The 26336-nt window shown below is 33.6% G+C and overlaps 2 protein-coding genes across 6 annotated transcripts in view; one reads left to right on the forward strand and one right to left on the reverse strand.

Annotated features, from left to right (window-relative positions):
• The window catches only part of LOC129942563 (cadherin-87A), a 164492-nt gene that overhangs the window by 84590 nt on the left and 53566 nt on the right, over positions 1-26336 (forward strand). The window lies entirely within an intron of this gene.
• On the reverse strand, positions 18468-23711 carry LOC129948679 (uncharacterized). The gene has a single exon (XM_056059762.1). It carries the CDS (start codon positions 23709-23711, stop codon positions 18468-18470), a length of 5244 nt encoding a protein of 1747 aa, XP_055915737.1.

The following is a 26336-nucleotide window of genomic DNA, read 5'->3' on the forward strand; positions in this document are numbered from 1 at the left end:
CGACACGCTTGAAAGAGAATTATTCGTTTCAAGTGGAGACAACAGATTGTCTCCACCCTTGCACCAGCAACAGACCAACAGAACAGAACAGACTGACTGGAGGAAAATAAAGAAGAAGACGACGAACAGGAAAAAGCACTGAAGCAGGGCCAACTATACAGCACCAGCATCAGTGGCAGCACCAGCAGGAAGACCCTTGTTTGTGATTGGCATACAAATTAATTTGTCAATTATTTTCAGAGTTTTATAAAGGTGTTGCACTATGATCCCAGTGCTTTTTGTGTCATGAATTACAATGACTCTTGAATTTGCACCGAGTGTCGAGCATCCAGGAATTTAAATTGCAAATTTTGTCAGAACAGGACTAAGGCAAAGCAGGGCAAGGCAGTACAAGGCAGGGCAGATGCAGAACCATCGAACAGAGCATCAGACCAGGCTACTACACCATCAGACTAAACCAGACCAGAGTAGAGTTTTTCAAAAATAAATTATTGAAGGATGCACGGAACTATGAACTCGTTTACGCTGACCAGAGTTATATTCTTTTAGTCGTTGACAACTGTGGCATTTCGTTTTAATTCTGACGCTGCCTGTTCCTAGTTTTTCTGTTTTTGTTTTTAACATTCTCTTGACTCTATTACCATCATCGTCCACGTCGTTCTCGATGTCAATTATCTCTATTCTCCTTATTTTTATTGCTGCGAATCAATAGCGAATGCATTGTAATTGGAGTTGATTTTCTTTTGAAATTTTAATGACACAAAAGAGAAATACTTAATTACATAAGCAGTTTCCTCATTCCCTATCCTCCTGTCCAGTCCAGCTCAGGCTAGGCTATTGTTTTAAAGGGCGTATCTAATAAAAGAATAAAAAGAAAAGGTTCGGTTACACAAAGAATATTTTTTTATTTTTGGCAACTGATGAAGTCCTATACATCAAAGCAATTAATATTCAATTCAGGATGAATCAATTTATATAACCTTAGAGAAATGCGATTCTTTTAATGTAATTACATTTCTGTAATTTGTATAATGGACGGTTTCTAACAAAAGAATAATTGATTAAAAATAGTTTTGTGTGAACTTTCTAACTTGAAAAACATTTAAAAATAACTTGAAGGAACCAGGACACACATTTTATATGATTGTTTTCAAATTGCCTTGATGGTTCTTTATTATATATTAGTTTGTAATGAAATAACTTATTTGCAAGAAATTGTGCTTGTATTTAAAAATATTAATCTCGAATCTTTCAAATTCCTTTTCAAATTCTCAAATAATTCAATTTTCTTTTTAGTTTCTTTTATACGTAAACAAAACATTAAATACTAAAGAAATTTTTATTATGATATTTTCATAAAATTAATAAATTTATCTTTTCTAATTCTAGGTAAGTGGACTTGGCTTTATACTTTGCTTCAAAGTAAGTATACTTATACTCTGCCTACATAGATTTTTGTACTGAAAATAAACACATTTAGACTTCTTGGAATTCTAAAAATCGTGCTATATTAAAAAATAATTGTTAACGTATAGATTACAACGCACATTTTAACGAATATGCTTGTGTAGGTTTTTAGAATAATAAATTAGTTAAAATATAAAGGGTGATTATAAATTAAAAAGCTTCAAAAAAAGCACAATTAAAAAATGCATGAAATCTTTTTAGAATAATAAATTAGTTAAAATATAAAGGGTGATTATAAATTAAAAAGCTTCAAAAAAAGCACAATTAAAAAATGCATGAAATCTTTATTTGAATCGATAGTACGGTGTCTATATAATTTAATGTTTGAAAAGGGTCCATCCGCTTAGTCCAATTTTGGCATACTCTTTTCAACATTTCGGGCGGTATCTCACGAACAAATGCTTCAATGTTGTCTTTCAATGCGTCAATTGAATCGGACTTGTCTGTATAGACATGAACTTTAACATAGCATCACAAAAAATAGTCTAAAAGCGTTAAATTGCACGTTTAGGCGGCCAATTGACCGGTCCCGAACGTAGAATAAAATGTTCACTGAACTCGCCTCTTGAAAAGTTTGTTGTTGCGCGTGCTGTGTGGCATGTAGCAGCGTCTTGTTGAAACCACACTTTGGGCAAACAAATTTGGATATGATCTCCCGATAGCGCTCACTATTCACAGTTACGTTACGATTCGCATCATCTTTGAAGAAGTACGGTCCAATTATGCCACCAGCCCATAAACCGCACCAAACTGTGACTTTTTCTGGATGCATTAGTAGTCAATTCTGCTTATTTACGTACCCATTGAACCAAAAAGTGTGTCTTCGGCAAAAACTTTCCAAGAGCCCATTCACCAAAAATTTTACGTGGGTCGATTAAACGCTCGATAAACTATTTTAACAGAGTCCGCATGTTGATAATAAAACTTAATAATTTGCAAGCGTTGTTTGTTTTTAAGACGATTCATGGTTAAATTATAGACTAAACAGAAGATGTTTGACAGTAACACAAAACACGAAACGTGCGTCAGCTGTTGCCAAAAAGATAAGAGCTAAAAAATCACCCTTTATAATATAAGAAAAATTGTGCCATAGTGATCATCGTTATAGGAAAACAAGAAATCCGTTTCAGTTTTTAAATGTATTTTTATATGTATGTTTTAAATCTAGCAGGACTGACAAATATTCTTCTACTCTTTCATGTACAAAATATCCTCTAAAAAGGTGAAAGTACATGTATTGAGTATCGCAATATCATTTCAAAAGTGCGTCTACGCAAAGTTTACAGAAGTTAAAGTGGAGAATTAAGATACGCCAACAGAAACAAGCATTATAGAAATAAAGAGGGTTTTATAAAGGGGGAGTTTAATCCAACGATAGGTACAAATATTCCACATTAGTGTTTCAAATGTGCATCTTTGTACTTTAAAGTAATTTTAAAGTTGGCTTTTGTTTTGAGAGTAAATGCAGATCTACATACTTCATATATTTTTTGTTGGGTTTCTTAGTCAAGCAGTTTTGAGATATTAAGTATTAATTATTGAATATATTTGTTTAATGAAACTAGAAACGAAAATGCGAAGAATTTTGGCGCAAATACATTGCTCTTAATTTTTGAAAAAAAATTGTTAAAAATATCTTCCTGTGTATAACCCTTTAAGTAGCAAAATAGCTATTTTTAAAAACCAAAGCATGTTTTAAGTTACAGATAATAATAGTTTAATTCATTTCCCAGTTAAATATACCAGAAATCCAAAACATCACGGTTTTTAATTTGTTTAAACTTTAAGCGCCAAAAAGTTGTTTTTGAAACTTATTTCAATTCAGCACACTGAACACAGAAAAAACTGTAGTTTGAAAGCTAAAATAAGTAAATTTTTTTAACAACTACAATATTTCAATGCTTATAATTTTTCAAAAAGTAGCCTCAGGTTGACATTTATTCCTGATTTAAGTTTGAAATAATTATCGTTCGTTAAATCACAATTAGACATAAGAGCTATAGTATTTTGTGATTATTTTCACTGTGTAGTGAAATAATAGGATAACTTTGTGCTAAAAATTCATAATATTATTTTGTAGAGTAGCAAAATTCTGTTCATGTTTTATTATAGAACAATTAAAAAAAAAATGGCTAAGAATGAAAAATTAAAACAAAACAACGGCAACACTATTCAAAGGTTAACATTGGTCTGGCTCTCAAAACTGGTATGTTAACTTACTGTAAATGTTTGCACTATTTCAAACATTTTGAGTTATTTATTATTTATTATTATTGATATTTCTTGAAATTTCTTGAACAGGGGTCGGCAAGTTCTAAGTGGGGTTCAGATACGGTTGAAAACATTTTAATTAAGGTCCTGAAAAAAAGTAAAAAAGTTTTGTAGTTTTTATTTTCCTTCATTTATGTTACTGTAATAATAATTAAATTAATGAAAAAATTATATCGATGGTTTCAGTTTTTTATAATTTGGTTCAGCAAATGCGAGGAGTGTATCTTGAACGATATTTGTTCTTCAAAAAATACTACTACAGTGACTTCAAAAGGCAATTTAATTAATTGAAGTTGCTTCCCAATCTCTGCAAAATCTTGGAATCTTACAGCTTTTAAGATCGAATAGAAAGTTTGAAAACACAGCAATATCTTCTTCTTCAGAGTTCTTTTAAATCATATATTAATTTCCCATTTCCTTGTAACTGGATTTTAAGCTCATTTGAATATTTCAGAACCTTTTTAAGAAAAGCCAAAGCTCTCTTTTGTTATAAACTCCAAGTGCTTTCTTGCTTGCGTCGTATCTAAGTTTTGCAAGAAGGACATAACTTGCTCTTGCCAACGAATATTGTAGTGTTGCAGTAAGTCCGAATACGCCGTTTCACATTCACAAAGAAGCTTTTTTTTTGTAGAATTGCTGATGAGTTGTTTCGTACTGCCGTTTTTAATTGATACTTTTAACAATAGCAATAGTTTTATTGCATATTAGGCATACTGTTCAGTCCACTCGTTCAGAAACTTTCTATTTTCACTGAACGCTTTGATGGTCCATAATATTGGTACGAAACGTTTTTAAACACGAACAATTATAAAACACTCGATATCGAACGAAGGCTCCGTAATTAAATCTCACAATAGAACTGACAACCGCCGATTCGACTGTAGAGAAAATTTTACTTAAAAATAAAGCGATTGTTTTCATTTTGTATGTCAATTTTATTTATTTGTCTGTGAATACGTGCTTTAAAAATTGCGTAAAGGAGTTTTAAACGCACTTCCTTGTGTGTTGGTGAAGTATGTTTTAATTTTTTTTGAATTTAATACACATGATACTAAATTCAATTGGTAGTATAGCCAAGTTTGACCTTTCGTGGTTCCGAGGTTCGCCGTTTGACCTTTAGTTCCGCTTGCTAACCGCTAACCGCTGCTCTAGAACATAAAGAAAATGTTTTTAGGAATACTCCAAATAAACTTTGCTTTACAAATAATTACATAAAAGAGATGCAGAAAGAATTTTGGAAAAAATTAAGTGTGTTTTTGTTTACTATAACACTTAATAATAAAATAAGTGAAAAACTTGGTTCACCCTAAATATCTAAATAATATATAATTCTTTGAGGCGTCATAACAAATTTTTATAATTCGAAAAAATCAATTAATGGTTTGAAGAAAAAAATTGTCTCATCATATTTTACGAAACAAAAAAGTTAAAACCTTCACTATAATTTTAAACGACGAAGAATAACTTTTTGACATCGTTCGAAATAACGATTCTCTTATAAAAAATAAAAACCTAGAACAGCGACACGACTAAAAGTTGGTAAAAATTGATTTTCGAATAGAATAAAGATTTACTTTATTTAATTTACTTTCGAACTAATTGTATCTTATACATTGTTTTTTAAAATTTAGTTTGTGTTGAACAAAAATTCAAACTGCAGTTTTTTTTTAATTAGAAAATGTGAATCTACATCTACACATAATTGGCAAAAACTGATGTTTGATGGTAATATCTCAAGAAAAAAACGTAGGTATTGAGCTTAAAATTATTTCATTCAATAAAAAAATGTTTGTTAAAAAGTTGCACTTAAAAAATATATAGGTTGTTTCTTTCAACAGATGCTGCTAAAATCGGTAAAACCAGAATTTCGACTAACAATCTCGGTAACAAAAACAAATATTGGAATTAAACTTATTTTGTCACATAAAAAATGATGATTTTACTTTCATTTATTTTTTTTTGACAAATCCTAATTAACAAAATTTTCCACAAAACACGAAGATCTAGAAGGAAAACCAAAACCTGATAGGAAATGGTGTTAAGACTTTGTAGCTCCCCATTATTAATATTTTGTTAAACTTTTAGTAAAATTAATAGGCGGGCTCGAATTAGAACTTTTCAATGTGGGCCTCATCCCAACCTCTTTTTTCAAATTGCATCTACCCCCTAAACTGTTCGAGATCGATTCGCCCTTCCAATAGCCAAGTATGTTTATTTTTGACCTCTCTTCCAAGTAAGGCTGTCATCGTTCAATTACCGGTTATCGTTCAATTACCGGTTATCGTTCAATTACCGGTTATCGTTCAATTACCGGTTTCAACGTGAACATTTGTCTACCACAGCTTTAGCTTAAGTAACAACAATTTTCCCAAAAAGTCTTAGCTTACAATGATTGTTTAATTTGTACCTTAACTTGCAACTCCATTCCCGCTTGAGCTCTTTTATTACTTTCTCTTAACGCCCACGTGTTTTAGTAAATTTTGCAATCACACATCAAACAGTGCTTTAGCTAATAAATTGCATAACAGAAAATATGCTACCATTTTCTTTTGTGAGCAAAACATATAACTGACTTAAATTTGACACGGTTTTTTCGGGTCAACTATTATTACCCATGTATAGTGACGTAACTTTGTAAACACCTTTTATTGTGATAATATATGATTGATACTGCAATACCAATTTAGTATTTCGATTCTTTATAGTAAACAAAAAAAGATCTATTCACAAGCATATTTCACAATAATTTAAACAAATGAATATAATGCAAATAGAAAACCATAAATCGATCCATCATATTACACACAATTATTGCGTTTATCGCTTTTGAACATGAACCCAATCTCCAAAGCTTTACACACTTAAATAGTCAATTGGAAAAAATACCAATTCATCATCAGGGTTTTAATATTATTTCTATGGCAATTTACTTAACGGTTTGGGATTCTTCGTGTAAAAATAAGACACACAAACAAATAAAAAAAAAGTTTTTAAAAAGGATATACAGTGGGGTTAGAAAGATTCCAGATCTTTTGGGTAAAGTTTATTAATTATATCCAAAAATTTTCAGAAAAAAATAAGCAACACAATAACTAATATGTATTTAAATTCAGAGCTTTGTCTGTTACATTTTTAAAAATTATATTTTTTCCAGTCTTGACATCAACGAAGCATTGACACGATAAAATGTTCGATAATTGAGACAGGAATATTCATCTACTCATTCTCGTTCGTTGTCTTTTTTAAGCTTTCTTTTTAAAATTACTCACAAGTTCTCGATGAGGTTTTAATCAGGGAATTGGGACGGCCAATCTGAGACACTTTTTCAGTAGATTTGAATAATGTTTGGAATCCTACTGAAAAATCCAGTCCATAGACATTTCTTTCTCAGGGTATGGTTGCATGGCTGACTCAAAAATATCCCAATATTGAAAACGGGCCATAATTCCTGTGATTTAATGCATCATACCAACTCATGCATCGGAAAAATAACCCCATATCATCACAAAGGTGCCACCTTGCTTAACCGCAAGAAGAGCTTTTGATGGCTTTAAACGTGTCCCTCTTAAGCGCCTTACTATTCTTTCGCTACTGCAGTAAAATAAGTTGAATTTGCTTTCATCGCTGAAAAGCACACTTTTCCATTGACTTTAAACCAGTTCAGTTAATTTTTTCCAAATTAAACAATAATAAAACATTTTAATTAAGAAATTGAACGTCTTATCTTTTTCTTTTCTTCTGGTCGAAACGCACAAAGAACACTTTCCCTTAAAGTACTTCTTACTGTAGACGGCATTATCCACAAACTTAGATCCTCACGAGTGTTTTTTCGAGGACGCAAAAGGGACTTTAAGCACACAATATTCTGTATATAAATAAATAAATTAGGTGGTGCAACAGTCCGTAGAGAACCAGGGCCTAGTGACTTACAACTCTCAACCATTCCTGTAGGCGAGTAATGGAGGGGACCTACAGTTTATATGCCGAATCCGAACGGCTAATTTGAGAGAGCACTTTCTTATGACAAGAATTACTCTTGGAAAATTTGTCAATTCCTCGCAAGAGGCAGTACCCGTGAAAAAAAAAATTAGGTGGCACAGGCAGGGATGTGACCTCTCGCTCCCGCATGACAGTCCAACGCACTAAAAATCATGCCACGGGTAATACTTTATTCTGTATATACATATCCGTTTTAGCTGTTGTTTTGCGAGGTCGTCCACCACAATGTCATGCTTCTACTGACTTTTTGCTTCTAAACTTTTTGAATGATGCTATAGACCGTTCAAGTTGGAATTTTATATTTTTATGAAGAACATTTTGTTTTGTACCGGCTTGATATTTTTGTAGCACTTTCTGACGCCTTGCGTTGGTGTGACATGTTTTAACCACTCACATCCTGCTAAGTCTTTTCAATCAATTATGTCTTCCAAGAGAACAGAAAGAATAATTTGCTTACAACATTAACACCTGGCTATAAGCCTTAGCCCCTCGCATTGTATATTCGCTTAGTTTTTGAAATTAACCAAAAGGATTTACGTAAAGATTTAGTCTCTCTTATTTGGCGAAATGCTTCGAGGTTGTTCGTCTTTCTAAGCTACCAAGTCATAACAAATTCAACTCTTTGTTAACCTTTGGTACTGGGTTAGTCTATCTATATATATTGATTTTTTGAGTAATGACAAATCAGTGCCCTATGCATATAGAATAAACCTCAGCTACCACCATACTCTCACAAGGAGGCCATCCCAACATATATTCCTGGAAATCACCAGAAGGCTTCAACATATCCCGTGGTGCCACATCTTCAGTGGTATGTTAATTTAGTCTTTGATGAAGTGACATCTAGGGAAGATAACCCTAGAAGCGGTCGCCCGACATCTTGTGGGATGCAATCCTCCGAACTTTATCTACAATGTACATCATTCCTAAAAATGATTTTTAATTCTACTTTAGACTTTTTTAAACTTATATTAAATATCGATGACACTTTGTTATTGTCATTCGATTTGTATATTTACTGATACTTATTGGGTTTGTATAACGACAGTCCTGTGTTTACCATCTTTCGTAAGATTTTATCTTAGGGAGGAAGTAAACCGTAGCTTCTTGCGATCGATCACAAGTTGAGAATTTTTGTCAGTGCAGTTCTAAGCTGTGCCTTTTTGAATAGTTATGAATTGATCTGCATCATTCATCATCCAGCTGCACTGAATTCTCTAACTTGCTCCCCGGGAGCCTCCACGTGAAGGTGCAAGTAAGCGCTACTTCCTTCCAGATTGTAGACAAGCATATAGCATCCCTACGTCTACACGGAAGTCAGTTTGATTCCCCATAACCTAAACATCAAGAATTAATTTTTTTTTTAAATATCCGGCTAGTTTTGAGCAGGGATATTGTGAAATATATGTATATATTACTAGCTGACCCGTGCACGCGTTGCTGTGGCTAAAGTTTTATTTTGTCATTTTACATTGTTGTAAACTATTTAAAAGAAATGGTAGGAGAATATTACACATAATGTTTTTTTTTTGCATAAATATGCATGTATATGTTTGCAATTTGTAAAAAAAACATGGAGACCTTCATGCCTGATTTTCTACTACCGTTACCCCTCATTACAATGAAGTTCGTACAGTTGATGTTAAACAAAATCAATACAAAGAAACTAAGTTTAAAATATTTATTATTATTTCTATTCAAGTATGCAACAAATGAGAATATTACAAAGTTTTTAGTAAATAACATGAGACAGTAAAACTTATAAATGAGGAAGCTGTGGCGGATAGTTAAAAATCTTCTAACAATAATATTTATTATTTCAATTTAATTAAGCATTAATTGGTGCACAATGGTTTAAAGTTAACCTGTCTTTCGGTAACACAAATAGGCTCGGCGGTTTTTCTACACGTGTACATGCAACAAATCTAAACCACAAATTGACATTGTTTGGCCTTGAGACTTATTAAGAAGTATGACAAAAGCTTACCGAATTGAAAACTGTAACCTTCTGAAGGGTATGGTAGAATCTGAATGTATCATGATTGAATGAATAATTGGCAACAAAACAACTTTCCAGTTAAAATTGTTTCTTCGAGAATATTTCCGGTGATCTTTTTGATAACTTAACGTGTATCATTGCATAATTGAGGTAGATTCAAATTGAGCAGGAGAATAATAGGTGAACCAATCTTTAATCGAAGATTATGTGGTAGTATTACAGGTATATCTAGTAAATCTAAAAATTCAATTCAATTAAAAAAAAGACATCAGATCGTCAGGTAACAAATTGTTTTATTTGCAAGTTAATTTATTCAACTTCAACATTTTTGGCTACCAAAATAGCTCGATGACTGAGCCAGTTACGGTTCATGTAATTACTCTGTGTATCCCAAAAAATACTCTGAATCAATTTATGTTTTCCCTGAAGCACAGTGCAGAAATTATCTGGCAGTTTAATGTATTGTTTATTTGGTTGTATTATATTCACTTTAATATACATTTATTTTATACTTCAGTATAAGTAACACGTAAAACAAAGTAAAACTCACTGCATTTCGTTTACTATAAAATAAATTCTACCTATACTTTAGCCTCAGCAACGTATGGTGGTCATGGTATTAAATTGCAGCTTTTGTGAAACGTGTGGAAGTTTGACATAGGGCCATCTATTGAATACTTACTTCATTCAGTCCACAGATGTCGCCATCTGTTAGAATCGTTTGGAACTAACAGATAATTGTGACTATCAAATAATAGACAAATAATTTGTAATAAAATAATATCGCGATTATAAATTGAAATGTAAGCTATTCTATATTTAAAGTTGGATCAAACTCCACACGCTGTACAAATATGATTAAAATCATTTAAGTAGTTTAGGAGTCCACCGTGGACAAAAATCTTTTATTTTCGTTATTATTTTTTATGGGTTATTACAAAATATACAAATATATTTAAGAAAAAAGAGGGCCAAACTGCTAATTTTCCATTCTCGCCCTTCGTTCGGTTTTTCAAAAATTTAACAAAATAATAATAATAGCAACATTTTGTTTGAGATAACAAAAATTAAAAGTCAAAATCTTTCTTTCTTCTCATAATACTTGAGTCGAATATCCTTTCTTATCAGTTCTTTATTTTGTTTGTAGATTTTCGTGTTTTGTAAAAAAAATTGTCAATTGAATTTTTCTAAAACATTAACTAAAAGTTATTAACAATATTTTCCATATGATAAAATATGTTCGATTTTAATATTTGTTTTTGTTCCCCATATTGGAGTAAAACCAGTTTGCATCAATTTTAGCATAATTTTTTAAAAGTTTTTATTTTTTATTGGATTTCCTTTTTTTTAAGAAACATTTTGCATAAAATTAAATAATTTTAAGGACAATACCTTTATTTCATTTTTTCTCGAAATATTTGATTCGATCATCATTTTCTACCAGTGTTGAGCAATTTTCTTGTGTCGACTTTTATTTTTTATTAAAAAAAAGACATTTTAATAAATGTTAAAATCAATGTTTCTCATAGGATAAAATTAGAATAAACTTTTACTAACTTTTAATTGTGTATTTTAGGTTTTTATTTTTTGTCCACCAGGTTGTTTTTTATCAGATTTTAAAAACTTTAATTTTTGTTCCATTAAAATATGCCGGAGTTTTCTAAAATATTCGAGGTGATAAATATTTTATTTTTATTTATAGAAAAAAACTTTAACTGTTACTTAAAATCCATTTTTCATTAATCTTATATACAGTTGTGTTCATAAAAATAGCAGTGCTCTCCAAATAAAACGAAAAGGACTTCAATATCAACGTTATAATATATTTCATTAAACTTCTAACAACAAACTAAAATATTTTATTTATAATAACAGAAAATAAGTAGTATCGATTTTTTACCGTTAGCTTTTTCACAGTAAAAACGTCTTTTAAATATATGGCTGTTCATAAAAATGATAAAGTATTAGATCTATTACGTAAGAAGTAAGGAAAACGTAATAAGTTATATGAAAGTATACAAATAATGTTAGCTTACAATTAGTACTTTGTTGCATAACCATCGATTCACTAAAAGCTGACACCTCTCGACTGGTATTGCGTTCCAAGAATCACACACTGCTCCCACAATTTTTTCGAATTCTTGGGTTTTGCTTTATGAACTGCGTTCTTAACATCCCGCCACAAATTTTCGATGGGGTTAAGGTCGGAGGATTGAGCGGGCCACTCCATAACGGTATACCCAAACTAACGGCATTTCCTCTTCAGCATATGGTAACATAACCTCCTCGAAAATTTTCACATACTCGGTTGCATCTCTTATACCCCCGAAGAGATTATTGGGCCCGACCTCGTAATATGAAAAGTAATATCATATCATAATTTTCCCTCCCCCATGCTTCACTGTTTCAATAGTGTACCTTGGATCGTATGCTGCATTTTAGGGTCTTCGCACATATTCTCGACGAACCTTGGACCCAAAAAGGACGATTTTGCTTTCACCGCTCCATAGAACATTCCTCCATTTCTCTTTAGCCCAATCTCTATGTGCTTTAACAAACTCCATTATCTTTGCCACATACCTTTTCGTCAAGAATGGTACCTTACGTGGACTTCGGGCTGGTAACTTCGCTTATAAAAGACGTCTTCGTATTGTGACAGCGCTAACAGACATTTGAAGTCCATTTCTTATTTTCCTAGAGCCTATGAAAGGATTCTGTTTTGCTAACTGAATAATTTTTCTGTTAGTTCTTTCAGTAGTATTTTGCACTTTTAAGGTGTTACTGACCATTTTTGCTGAGCAGCCTAGGATGTGTAGAATATTTTGGTAGGTTTTTCCCTCCAAACGCAGTTTTTGAATAAGTTTTCGAATTGCTTCGGTGCAGTGTCTTGTTTATTTTTGTGCCAATATTTATTAATTTTGTATGTACTTGTATGTTAAAAATACTTAAAACTTTAAAAAGTAAAATATTTACTTACCGAAAATTAAAAAAAAAAATTAATTTTTAACCTTGTTAATTATAAAATCAAAAGCACTGCTATTTTTATGAACACTCTATATCCAGAGAGATTGAAATATTGTGTGTTAACCGGCAAAAGTAGAGTAAAAGTCTCTAATATGAAAACGAAAGACCGTTAGATACAAGCAACATGTTCATTTTTTTTGTAAGAATTTCAGTTATTAAAATAATTGAATAATGAATAATGTGATCAGTACTGCTATTTTTATGAACACAACTGTACATATACATACTTCAAGTACAAATATTTATATCTATTTAAGTTAAGTATACATATATGTACATACATTATTATTTACATTTAAAATTTTTAAATCTAATGAATTTACGGATTTATTTAATAAGTAAATGTTACATAAGTAAGAAATTTTGAGATAATAATATTATATTTTAAATTTGAACTTTATGTTATGCTTATAGCAGAAACTATTTTGAAGTACTGGGGTAGGATCTAATAATTCTTTGATGCTGGAAACATTTCCCAAGAAATGTTCCTTTGTTATTTTGCAGAATTGCAAAATATGTCTAACTGTTAGCAGTTCTCAGCAAAAGTTGCATAATGGTGTTTCTAATTTGGTATCAGCTCACATTATAATATAATATAATACAAAATATAATTGAAGTCACTACTGTATTTTAAAATTCTGTATGTATAAAATACTGTATAATCAAAGTACTTTATCTCAAAAGTACTGTATTTCAAAATGCTGTAAATAAGGCTGAAAGAAAAAATCGATTTTTATTTATCAACCTATTAACAGCAATTTGAAATACAAAAATTTAAAAGCAGAATGCTTTTTTGAAAAAAAAAAATCATAACAATTTTTCATTAGCATAATTTTACAATATACTTCCCTTGAACAATAACATACATAATTTACCTATGACAAGTCATAAGTCTGTGGACTGTTGCGCCACCCAATTTATTTATTTATTTAAGTCATAAGTCTTTGAGTAAATAAAAACAAAACCAAAATAAATGGTTTCTTCTTCTTATTTTCACTTTTTAATTATTTTCTTCTTAATTGTTTGTATATCTTTTCCATTTTTAGCATGAATTGTTCCTATCATAATCTGCAATTGCAACAAATAATTTGATCTGTCAAAACTTCTAGTGTTATAAAGTATTATGAGATACAGTATTTTGACAATACATCATTTTGAAATAGATTATTTTAAATGTACAGTATCGTACAGTCTCATATAGAATTTTGACCATAAAGTATTTTAAAATACATCATTTCCACTCGCTCCTCTTTTGATTTAAAGAAGGCATTACAAACAAAAAATTGTTTTAAGCACCACTGTGGATGCTTTAAACGATTTCTTTTTTTTTTTTCCTTAAAGACTGCCTTTTGCAATGACACAATTAAAAACAATTATATGCCATTATAAAAATTGTATAAATAAATTATTGACAGAAAGCTTTAAATCTCCCGAGTGTGTGCATGACATAGATAGATATACGAGTCGAGTATAGACCATTAAATTTGATTTCAATTGAAAATCCATTTGTTTAATTTTTGTTTGTGAAATTTAATCAAAATCATAAATTTTCCACATAATCTGTACAAAAATTGGATTAAAATCAATACCCACACATTTTTTCCTGCAACCCATTATCGATCCCATGAATATCTAATATTATTTTTTTATAATAAATTGCTTACAATATTTACGCAAAAAAGTAAAAAAAAAAAGATTGAAAAATTGCAATCATATTTCTATTCATTCTTTCCAATATTTTGTATTGCATTGAAATTGGAAACTATCAATTTGATAACAAATCAAGTTTTCCCTCCCAAAATAAAAAATAAATATCATATATATTTTTATGATATTTTTATGGTGTCACATTACCGCATAGCAGAGAGGCGCAAATAAAAAAGGGAACAAACAAAATAAAAGAACAAAACAAACAAACCTCATCTTTTCAGTGCCGTCGACGTCGTCGTTGTCGTAGCAGACATACATATAGCCGTGTCGTGCCAACAATGAACAATGGGAATGGAAAATGTCCGGACCGGGCCGGGCCGGGCTGAGCCGTTCATGGGGCTTATGAAAATGGAATTGCAAAAAGAAGAAAGAAGCAAATTTTTATCCCATATACCGATATAACCACACCGGCACCGCATCGAAGTCAAAAAGCCCTTGTAAGATAGAGATAGAAGTACAAAGTACATTATCTGCCGCATGATTTAGTAGTTATGTAATTTTAAAATTGAATTGAAATTATTTTTGCTTGACCTCGCCTTTTGTCATTGTGTTTACCACCTAAATAGAGCAACGTGACGTGCGTACATATTGCAGCTCTAATGCGATCATGAAGATTGAAATGGGCATGGAACCAAACCAAACCAACCATCCCCCTCACTCAACTGTCATATTCATTCATATAAATGAACATGGGTACTGTCTACAATGCCCCATCCCAAACACCCATCACTAGCGTATCAGAGTTGTCATTTCAATTTGGAAGGCACTAAATTTAATGGAATGAATGGATAGTAACAGTACTAAATTAAATACTTGAAAGATGTTTATGGATTGGACATTTTTATTTCTGTGAATGGAGTCTTTTTTATACCATTGTTCTTCTTTATCTATTGAAGCTCTTAAACATTATTTGCTTGATGTAATCATCAAAATACGAAAATGAGCTTAATGTACCAACTAATTTACTTAAAACTGCTTCCATATTTTAAGAAAACATTATTATTTCTAAAATATTTGTTTACTTCACAAACGAACACATTACAAACCACATCAATCAAATTGACAGATACAAATTGTATTGGATTTGATGCCAAGAAGGGTATATCTGTGTTGAGAAACCTGAAGTCTTCAAATTTTATTTTAAATAAAAAAAAAGACATTTATTTTGCTCAATGGAATGCCAAAAAGTTTATTATGACAGATTTAAATCAAAAATAAATTGATTTATATTACCAATGATAAAAGCTACATGAGCTTGTTAATAGAAGTGATTCTTGAATAACATATTTTTTTGTTTATTTGGCGCAAAATTTTAAAGGATTAAGTAAAATTTCAAAACCATTCTTCGAATTTTTTGTTGAATGATTTGCCCAATTTTAAACGGACTTCTTACTAAACATCTTGTAACAATCTGTTTAAGTCACGGAATAGATACTTTAACTTTTAGCAATTTGATAAATTCATGTGGCATCTTTTAATGTTAAAGCTTTATTACTGTCATTGTGGGTTTTAACGGGGCTGCACTTAGTGGCTACGGTGCCATTATCTATTCCATTTTCTTACTTATCTTTTTATATAAAATTTCCAACACCACCTTAAGAAAACGATGAAGGTAAAAAAAAACAGCCCAGATCAAAAGGTCCAGTTTTCAATCGGGTATTCCAATGTAGAGGGCTGTTTACGTTTGTTTATTTTCACGAACTGTTACTATTTAGACATGTTTAGATGTCAGTATTTTAATAAAAGGGAATAAGTAATTTACTAGTTAGAAAGAGGAGTCGGTTAATAAATTACTAAATATTTAGTAAACAGCTACGTAGTAAAATGTTAACAAAAGTTTCTTTAAAATTTTGCCATTACAAACATGTATTTCAAAGTTGATGAGAACGATTTTAATCTATGTATCATTTGTTAGTTATGTCAATTAACTTTAATATATTGTGGCAAACGAAGTAATAAATGAATGTTTAAAGAGATATATTCACTCTTTTAATTTCTGTTGATAGTTAAATTTGGGCAAATTTTGTAGTGTTCGTTTAGTGTACCTAATCATATGTATTCGCTCCACGAATGTGTCAAAGTCAAATGGTGAATAAATAAATAAATGTCATATCTTCAGGGATTCGATTCTCGAAAATCAAGAATATAATGTTACCAAACTCGCAACTTCTAAATGGCTCAAATCAAATGTATTTGTAAAAGTATTGGAAATATTGATTTAACTAGTTTTTCTGTACATTTAAAGTTTTATTTTATTTGGTTTTAAAAACGACATCTCGAAGGTGGCCATCAATTTCATCAATGCACTGAGATAGTCGGAATTTGAAATTGAATTGACCGTAACTGCTCTTTCGTTCTTTTTAAAGAACCATGGGCCAATAATGCCGATTCTGGATATTCAGAAATAAGTTTCCAAAATTGTTTAGTGATAAATTAAACCGAAATCAAACTATGAAAAGTGATATCCGATCAAGTAAAAAATGTCTACTTCTATTACAGATTAAGCCAACTGTTTTATCAATAAATTTGATAGAACAGTGTTTTTTTCTATAATTTTATAATGAATTTCTACAGATTGATTTAAAAACACTGCAAAACTTAAAATATCGAATCAAACATTGTTGAAGTTGAAGGACGTTGTAGGTCGAGCAGAAAACACTCTTGACTTGTTTCTTAACTCTGACCCTGGAAAGTACACTCTTAGTGTTCTATCTCCTCTAGGCAAATCTGACTATTGTGTCATATAAGCAAAATTCTCGTGTAAAAACTGTCCAGTTAAAAAAAGAGCCCCTATAAGAACCGTTTGGCAATACGAGAAAGCCAACTGGGACGGTCTCAATAATTATTTTAGGATCTTTAACTGGTCACTATGCTTCCTCGATGGTGATGTTGACGCCAGCGCTGATATGATCACAAGTTTGATTCTTCTGGAAATGAGAACATTTATCCCGAATAGGGTTAAAAGCATCAGACCTAAAGAAAACGCATGGTTCGTTGCAAGCTGTAAAGATGTTAATAGGGTCAAGAAGGTAAATTTCCGTTGTTTGAAAGCCTATCCAACTGAGGAAAACCGGAATAAGTTCAAGCAAGCCAGGAAGGCCTACAAAGCCGTTATTCTACGGATCAAATTTTTACATGAGCAAAAATTACGGCGAGAAATACTGCAATGTCCCAAAGGCAGTAAAAACTTTTGTCATTTGTAAAAAATATGAGGAATTCTGTCTCTTCCTCGGTTCCTACGCTCGTTGTCAATGCCCCTCCATTTGTTAGCTCTTAGGAGAAAGCTTATCTTTTTGTTAGGCAGTTCGTCGCAAATTCAACGCTGCCAGTGAGTGTTATGAATTCGCCTGTTGATTTGGATTGTATGAAATTTATGATTTGGATGAATGATGAATGTATGAATGTTCGATTTGTGTGAAAATGTATAGTGTGTTTTGTTTAATAAATTGTTAATATTTTGTAAATTTAATAATTGGTGTTAGTAAGTTTGATAATTTGTTACCAATTCCAATTTGTGTTTGTGTAATCGTGTACCTCCTTGTTGTGTTTATAATTACGTGTAAATGTCTGTATGTATGTTCCGTCTGTTGTTTGTTTAAATAAAATAACTTTGTTCAACTTATTAATAATTAATTGACTGTATTTTATTATTTAATGATTGTGAACTGTGTGAATTTATGTAGAATGTTTGACTGTACAAAATATGTTTGACTTGTTGTGAATTGTGATTAAGTGTTTAAGCCAACCGATCTCGTTGGTGATTGAATGCAGAGTCACGATTAAAAAAGGTATACAGATTAGGCAATTCAATGGAGATAGAGAATTTACAGTTTATGTTAGTACATAGAGTATGTACATAAAAGAAAATATGATGTGCATTGCGGGAAGCGCATACATAGATATAATGAAATTTAATGTTATGATTTTGCAAGTTATATTTTATAGGGTGTTGCGTCCGATGTTCGGCATTCTTAAACATACAGCCCCCCCTGAAAGCCTATGGCCTTTCAGAACAAGGTAATCGAGCAATTTTGATTGTTGGTCGAACGTAGTCTCCAAATTTGGTGCGAATAGTTACTACTCGGCATTTTTCATCTGCTCCGGGGTGGGTTTTGATAATTCGTCCAACGATCCACTTAAATGGAGGCAAATTGGGTTCCTTGAGGAGAACGACATCATCAACTTCGAGGTTTGGTTGCGATTTCTGCCATTTTGAGCGTTGCTGCAATGAAGTAAGAAATTCAGCATGCCAACGTTTCCAAAAGCCTTGAAGCATTGCCTGCAAAAGAGACCAATTAGTTTTAATTGAAATGACAGAGTTAGAAACATCGGGTTGAGGAACAGCTGTGTATGCTTCCCCTATTAAAAAATGAGAAGGTGTTAGGGCAATAGGGTCACAATCAGAAGTTTGCCACATTGGGCGTGAATTAAACAAAGCTTCGATTTTTGTTAATAAGGTGTACATTTCTTCATAGGTGAGTATTGTATCGCCTATGACACGTTTCAGGTGCAGCTTGATGGATCGAACACCTGATTCCCAGAGACCTCCGAAATGTGGAGAGGACGGTGGGATAAACTTCCAACTGATGTTGTCTTTAGACAGGTGGTCGATGACGATGTTGTTGTGTTGTTGACTGCAGAGATGATTGTAGAGCTCGTTGAGTAGACGTTTAGCACCAACAAAGTTGGTTCCGTTGTCGCTCCAAATCTCACAGGGTTTACCGCGGCGGGCCACAAAGCGGTCGAGAGCTGACAAAAAGGCAATTGATGACAGGTCACCGACGAGTTCGATGTGGATTGCCTTTGTCACGAAACATACGAATAGCGCTATGTAAGCCTTTACGAATTTTGGGTTCCTACCCCGATTTAAACGTAGTGATATTGGACCTGCATAATCGCAGCCTACTCTACTGAATGGTCGAGCGTACCGAATGCGTTCGGATGGAAGATTTCCCATCAGCTGTTTTGATGTTGCTTTACGCTGACGAATACATTGAGTACAGTCCCGAACAACCTTTCGAGCGAGATTTCTGCAACCCAGAATATAAAAGTCTTGTTTGATTAAGGCGAATAAAAGCGAGGCACCGGCATGTAAGTGATTTTTATGTGTAAAATCCACGATTAGCTTTGCGACTCGATGAGATTTGCACAAAATTATCGGGTGCTTTTCTGAATAGGTAAGATTTGAGTGTTCTAGCCGACCGCCGACACGAAGAACACCTGAAGAATCGATAAATGGACTTAAGTTTAAAAGCCTGCTTTTTGATGAAAGTTCGTTTTTCGTTTTTAAAGAATGAATGTCTGAATAAAATAAAGACGATTGAACATATTTTATGATTCGAATTTTGGCATAGAATAACTCTTCCGTGAAAAGTGGATTTAAATTCTGCTTTTCCTTAGGTAGGAAATAATTTTCGATGAAACGAAACACGTATGATGCTACACGTACTACTTTAAACCAGCTTGAAGAGTTATTGATTATAGTTTCAAATGGGTGATTCGAGTTTATATTTGAATGTAATACCTGTGCGATTGGTTTAACCTTTCTTTCTTCCAAGTGCTGAGTGTCGATATCTGCCGTATTGTAACTTGATGATGGCCATTGATCTCGAGTTTTACTAAGCCATTGGGGTCCCTCCCACCAAAGGGTAGTTTTTTCCAAAGTTGATGGTAACAATCCTCTTGTAGCGGCATCTGCAGGATTAGAAGCCGAACGTACATGATTCCAAGATTTTATCGGCAACGATGTGAGGATTTCAGATGTACGGTTTCCAATGAATACCGACCAATTCTTTGGGGGAGCGGCCAACCAATGCAAGACAATGGATGAATCAGTCCAGGCAAACGTTTTGACTTCTGGTTCCTGTAATGAAATCTTAATTTTGTTAAGCAATCGAACGAGTAATAAGGCTCCACACAACTCAAGCCTTGGAAGAGGTAAAACTTTTAAAGGGGCAACCTTAGATTTTGCTGCAACGAGCGTAACAGATATAGAATTATTTGGTTTTATGTTTCGACAATAGACGACTGCTGCGTATGCATCCAGGGATGCATCGCAAAAGCCGTGCAGTTCCCATTCATTTTTATTTTGTAGCATGATCCTTGGAATTGCGAAGTTTTCCACGATATGTAGCTCGTTCCTGATGTTGTTCCATTGCTGTGATAAAGAGTCTGGAACTTCTTCATCCCAGTTGATCTGCTTCCTCCAGAGTTCCTGAAGCAATATTTTTACTCCTATTACAATCGGCGCGAGAAATCCCAAAGGATCGAAGATTTTGGAAGCATCTGACAAGATGTGGCGTTTAGTACATGAATTTACTAGATTCAATTTGACCTTATATGAAAAGATATCTCTGGATGGGCACCATTGCAATCCCAGAACTTTGACAGAATTAGATTCTTCGAAGTCCACCGGTGAAAGTTCGCGCTGGTCCTCTGGTAAAGAGATAAGTAGTGGCCAGCAATTCGTAGTCCACTTGCGAAGGTTGAATCCAGCTGATTTCAACAACTCCACCAATTCAATTCGAAGAGAAATAAGATCATCAATGGTGTCTGAACCGGTGATGACGTCATCAACGTAAAAATCATTGAGAAGAGTTTTGGATGCTCGAGGATGAGTTTTTGAAGACTCTGCAGCTAACTGTTGCAAAACTCTTACAGCCAAAAATGGAGCAGCCGAAGTTCCGTACGTGACAGTGAGCAAACGAAAATGTTTCAATGGTTCTTCAGGGTTTTCGCGCCAGACAATTCGCTGAAAGTCTGTGTGGTTTCGAGAAACCCGGATCTGCCTGTACATTTTTTCAATATCTCCTGTTATGAGATAGGCATGTCGACGAGATCTAAGACAGATTGAAAATATGTCACGTTGGATGGTAGGACCCACAAGAAGGGTTTCATTTAGAGATTGAGACGATCGAGTTTTCGCAGATGCGTCGAAAACAACTCGGATTTTGGTGGTACTACTATCACCTTTGAAGATTGCATGATGAGGCAAATAGTAGCTTGAATTGTTTGACTTTAGAATTTCATTGGAAGGTACTTCTTCCATATGTCCAAGTGAAATATATTCATTTATGAATTTTGTGTATTCAGATTTCAGATTTGGATTGCAATTGAACTTCCGTTCAATGGAATGAAAACGCGCTAGAGCCGTACCGAAGGAATCTCCGAAATTGAGTTTTGTTGACTTGAAAGGTAGTTGTACTTCGTATCTGCCATCTTGAAGACGAGTATGAGATTTGACGAAGTTTTCCTCAGCTAACTGTTCTTCAAGAGACAGTGGTTGTTCGTTGGAAACTTCCTCAAGCCTCCAGAATTTTTCTAAGTCAAACTCCTGAGCATGATCTAACCGAGTACAAAATGTTTGAATTCCTGATCTTACTGGTGAGTGCTGTGAATGATGACCAGCTATGACCCAGCCAAAAATAGTTGGAATCGAAGTAAGAGTTCCTCCTTTTTCGATTTCAGCAGCTCCCTTTATGATATTGAAAACTCTATCAGCCCCTATCAAAATGTCGATTGGACCAGGATCGCAGTAGTTAGGATCAGCAAGATTCAGAGAAGAAAGATTTTGAGGAATTTGATCGATTGATAGTGGTGGAAGCGATGAAGTGATGGTAGGCAAAACGTAGCAACTGAGATCAATCATTTCGGAACTGTAGCAAGAGACGATGTTAAGATTGACTAAACCATTAGTTACTCCAGCAGATTTTGACGCAATTCCTACTACTGGTATTCTTAAACGTTTTCGAGGGAGCCCTAGGCGTTGAGCTGCTTGCTCAGTTATAAATGACACCTGAGAACCAGAGTCGAGAAGAACGCGCACGATTTGATAAAGTCCTTGATTATCCCGAATTCGGGCTACAGCTGTTGGTAAAATTGTTGAAACTTGGTGATTAGGTTTGAATGAGATTGAATGATTTGCAATGAGTGAATTTGAAGAATGTGGAGTTGGATTTTCAGAATTAGAATTTATCGACTGATGATTTGAATCAGAAACTGCATTAGAACCTTGATTTGAATTACGACTTGAATTAAAATTCGAAGTTTGATTTGATGTTTGATTAGAATTTTGAGACTGAGACGAATGGAGAAGAGAATGATGACGAGAGCGGCATAAATGGCAACGAACTGTGAGGCGACAATTATTGGAGGCATGCCCCGAACGCAAGCAATTGAAACAGAGTGACTTGTTTCGTACGAATTCACGACGAGATTCGATATTCAAGGTCTTAAAGGCTTGACAACTTGAAAGTAAGTGCCCTTCTTGGCATTTTGGGCAGCTTGGACCAGATTTCACTAAATGCGCACGAACCGCTCGGGTGCTGGTAGGATTTGGAAAAGAACTGCAAGCTTCAAGACACTGGCAACGTGTTTGAAGAAATTCTAAAAATTCATGTATGGTTGAATCACCTCGTGAACCAACTTCCTCAGCCCAAGCCCTCTTAGTATCTTGATCTACCTTTTGGAGAAGTAGATAAATAAGCCATGGATCACGTGTGTTCGTGTCCAACGCGTTGAGTCCCCGCACAGCTTCATCAGCACCGTTGGTAATCTTACGAAGCGATTGGACGTTGGCTATATTGCATGATGGAAGCGAAAGAAACGAATGAATAAAAGAACGGACGATAAGATGCTTTTGATCGTAACGTTGCTCTAATCTTGTCCAAGCCTCAATATAATTATTTTCCGAACACTGAATATGTTTGAGAAGATTCGCGGCTTCTCCCCGCAGAAACGATTTTAGAAAGTGTAACTTTTGCGTATTGGTAATTGTTCTATTCGAATCGACAGTTCCCTGGAACATGTCCCGAAAAGTTGGCCAATCTTTATATTCACCCGAAAAGGGTTCAATTGTAATGGTTGGTAATTTAACGGACTTGTACGGCATGCTCATATCAGAATCTTCCGACGGCGTATGGTAACCTTGAGCGATACCCTTTTCACTAGACCCGTGAGCTTTAGATTTAACGCGAATCGCATCTGTCAGCAAAGCGTGAGTTTCAAAATATTTTGCCTCATATTCGGCAAATTCCGATTCACGATCAACGTAATCTTTGGTACCGATAAAGTCTAAAAGTTCATTTTGTAATGTTATGAACTCTTGCCACGCTTCATTAAGTTTTTCAAGACGAAATTCTAATGTCTCTGAAGTCGTCGAAATTGGAATCGCACTAGCATATGTTGCTGTAAGAGTAATACAGCCTTTAACACGACCACGCTTTGCGATAACTTTATTCATTTTAATTAGAAAAAACAATGAATTAATTAAAGCGTATTTTGAATTAATTTTAATTTCAAAATGTATGAAATATCTGCATAAAATGCCCGTTAGGAAAAGTAGGTACCGTTTGTTAAAAAAACGTTAGCGACTAACTGTCTAAATAATCAAAACTATACGCCTAAATAACGGCCTACACCTTCCCGCAAAATCACCTCTTTTTTTTATGTGTGGTCTAAAAACCGGAATAAAAAACCTGTCCACTTTATTACGAACCGCACTGTGCTTTTTTTTTTTTTTTATTTAAGTTCAATTAATTAAATTGAAAGGCACTGGTTTCTCATAAAAAAAGCGTTATCCGGCTCGAAGGACCATTTTATGATTTGGATTGTATGAAATTTATGATTTGGATGAATGATGAATGTATGAATGTTCGATTTGTGTGAAAATGTATAGTGTGTTTTGTTTAATAAATTGTTAATATTTTGTAAATTTAATAATTGGTGTTAGTAAGTTTGATAATTTGTTACCAATTCCAATTTGTGTTTGTGTAATCGTGTACCTCCTTGTTGTGTTTATAATTACGTGTAAATGTCTGTATGTATGTTCCGTCTGTTGTTTGTTTAAATAAAATAACTTTGTTCAACTTATTAATAATTAATTGACTGTATTTTATTATTTAATGATTGTGAACTGTGTGAATTTATGTAGAATGTTTGACTGTACAAAATATGTTTGACTTGTTGTGAATTGTGATTAAGTGTTTAAGCCAACCGATCTCGTTGGTGATTGAATGCAGAGTCACGATTAAAAAAGGTATACAGATTAGGCAATTCAATGGAGATAGAGAATTTACAGTTTATGTTAGTACATAGAGTATGTACATAAAAGAAAATATGATGTGCATTGCGGGAAGCGCATACATAGATATAATGAAATTTAATGTTATGATTTTGCAAGTTATATTTTATAGGGTGTTGCGTCCGATGTTCGGCATTCTTAAACACCTGTACTTGAGCGAGTTAATGATTCTATGGGACCAATCTTTTTTCGCACTCGTACTGTGGTAAGAGTTGTTAAAGATCTCAACATTCATAAATCGACTGGTCCGGATGGTATCCCAGCTATTGTTCTGAAGAAGTGTTCTTCAACGCTGGCAAAACTACTGCGTAAGCTTTTTCATCTGTCCTACTCCTTAAGTCTCGTTCCGAGCGGATGGAAAACAGCATTTGTCCAGCCTATTCCCAAAAAAGGCGAATCTTCTCACCATCTAATTACCGACTGATTGCACTTACGTCCTTTCTTTCCAAAGTCATGGAAACTCTGATTAATTATCAGCTCAAGAAATATCTCGACTATTAAGCTTTCGTAGCAATAGGTCCACTGGTGATCTAATGGTTCATCTCACCAAATAGCAGAGCAAATCTACATCGTTTTGGAGAAAGTAAGATTATTGCACTTGATATTTCAAAAGCATTTGATAGAGTTTGGCATTAGTTTTTCTTATCGAAAATGCGTGCTTTCGGTTTTCACGAATCCCTGCTTCATTGGATTAGTAATTCCCTGTTGGATCGTTGAATACAAGAAGTATTGGATGGGTTCAAGTCTGAAAACCACAAAATAAATGCTGGTGTGCCCCAGGGCTCTGTTCTATCTCCAACACTCTTTCTTATTTTTATGGATGATCTCCTGTCTGCAACTTCTAATCCAATGCATTGTTTCGCTGACGATAGTACTCTTAGCTTTTCATATTCGTTCTCAGACTCACGTCCCTTTTCCTTCGGATGTGGAATTGCAACGACAAAATACGATAAGTTCAATAAATTCCGACCTAAACAGCATTGTACAATGGGAAATAAAAAATAGCGTGGAATTTATTGTTTCGAAAACCAAATGCTGTCTTGTATCGTTAAAGGGAGATATACCCCCCTTGCCATTATCCATGGATTGGACTTGCATCAACGAAACTGAAAATCTTGACATCCTTGAAATGTGCATCAACTCTCATATCTAAGATGATGCTCCTGCAACGTACTTAAACCTCTTGGACAGTATTGAACGTATAGCATTTAAATGATTTGCTGATAACACCATCATAGTATCTTTTAGGTCGCTTGAACATCGTCGAAATGTTTCTTGTCTCACCCTCTTTTACCGTTATTTTATTGGTTTATGCTCTAGTCAGAGAAATAGCCAGTTGAATTCCTCCAATTAAACAGTTCAACCGTAATACTCGCTCTTCTAGGAATGCTCATTAATATACCCTCGAGCCAAACTTCGGTCGTATTGTCAAGTACAGAGATTCGTTCTTTAGCCGCACTATGCGAATGTGGAATGCCTTGCCACACTCTGTCCTCCTCTGTCCCAGCCATTGTAATATTCAGGATTTCAAAACCAATGTGCACCGACGCCTTCTTTTAACCTCCCTTTCCTAGTGCTCCCACTGTGTCTTCATAATAAGGGTAGTATTATCCCCTTGAGTGTGCGCTTATTATGCAAAAAAATGCAGTTTATGACAAACAAAAATAATTTAAAAATGCAACTTTACGGTCCCGACTATAAACACACTCAACCATTCACCGCCCACCATCCGTTACTACATGCTTAAAAATTGTATACTACTCGTGTAACATGTGCGAATAATTG

Source organism: Eupeodes corollae, chromosome 1, assembly GCF_945859685.1.
Source record: "Eupeodes corollae chromosome 1, idEupCoro1.1, whole genome shotgun sequence".
Classification (NCBI taxonomy): Eukaryota; Metazoa; Arthropoda; class Insecta; order Diptera; family Syrphidae; genus Eupeodes; species Eupeodes corollae.

Coding starts and splice junctions, on each gene's coding strand:
- LOC129948679 (XM_056059762.1), bottom strand. CDS start 23,711: ATGAATAAAGTTATCGCAAAGCGTGGTCGTGTTAAAGGCTGTATTACT.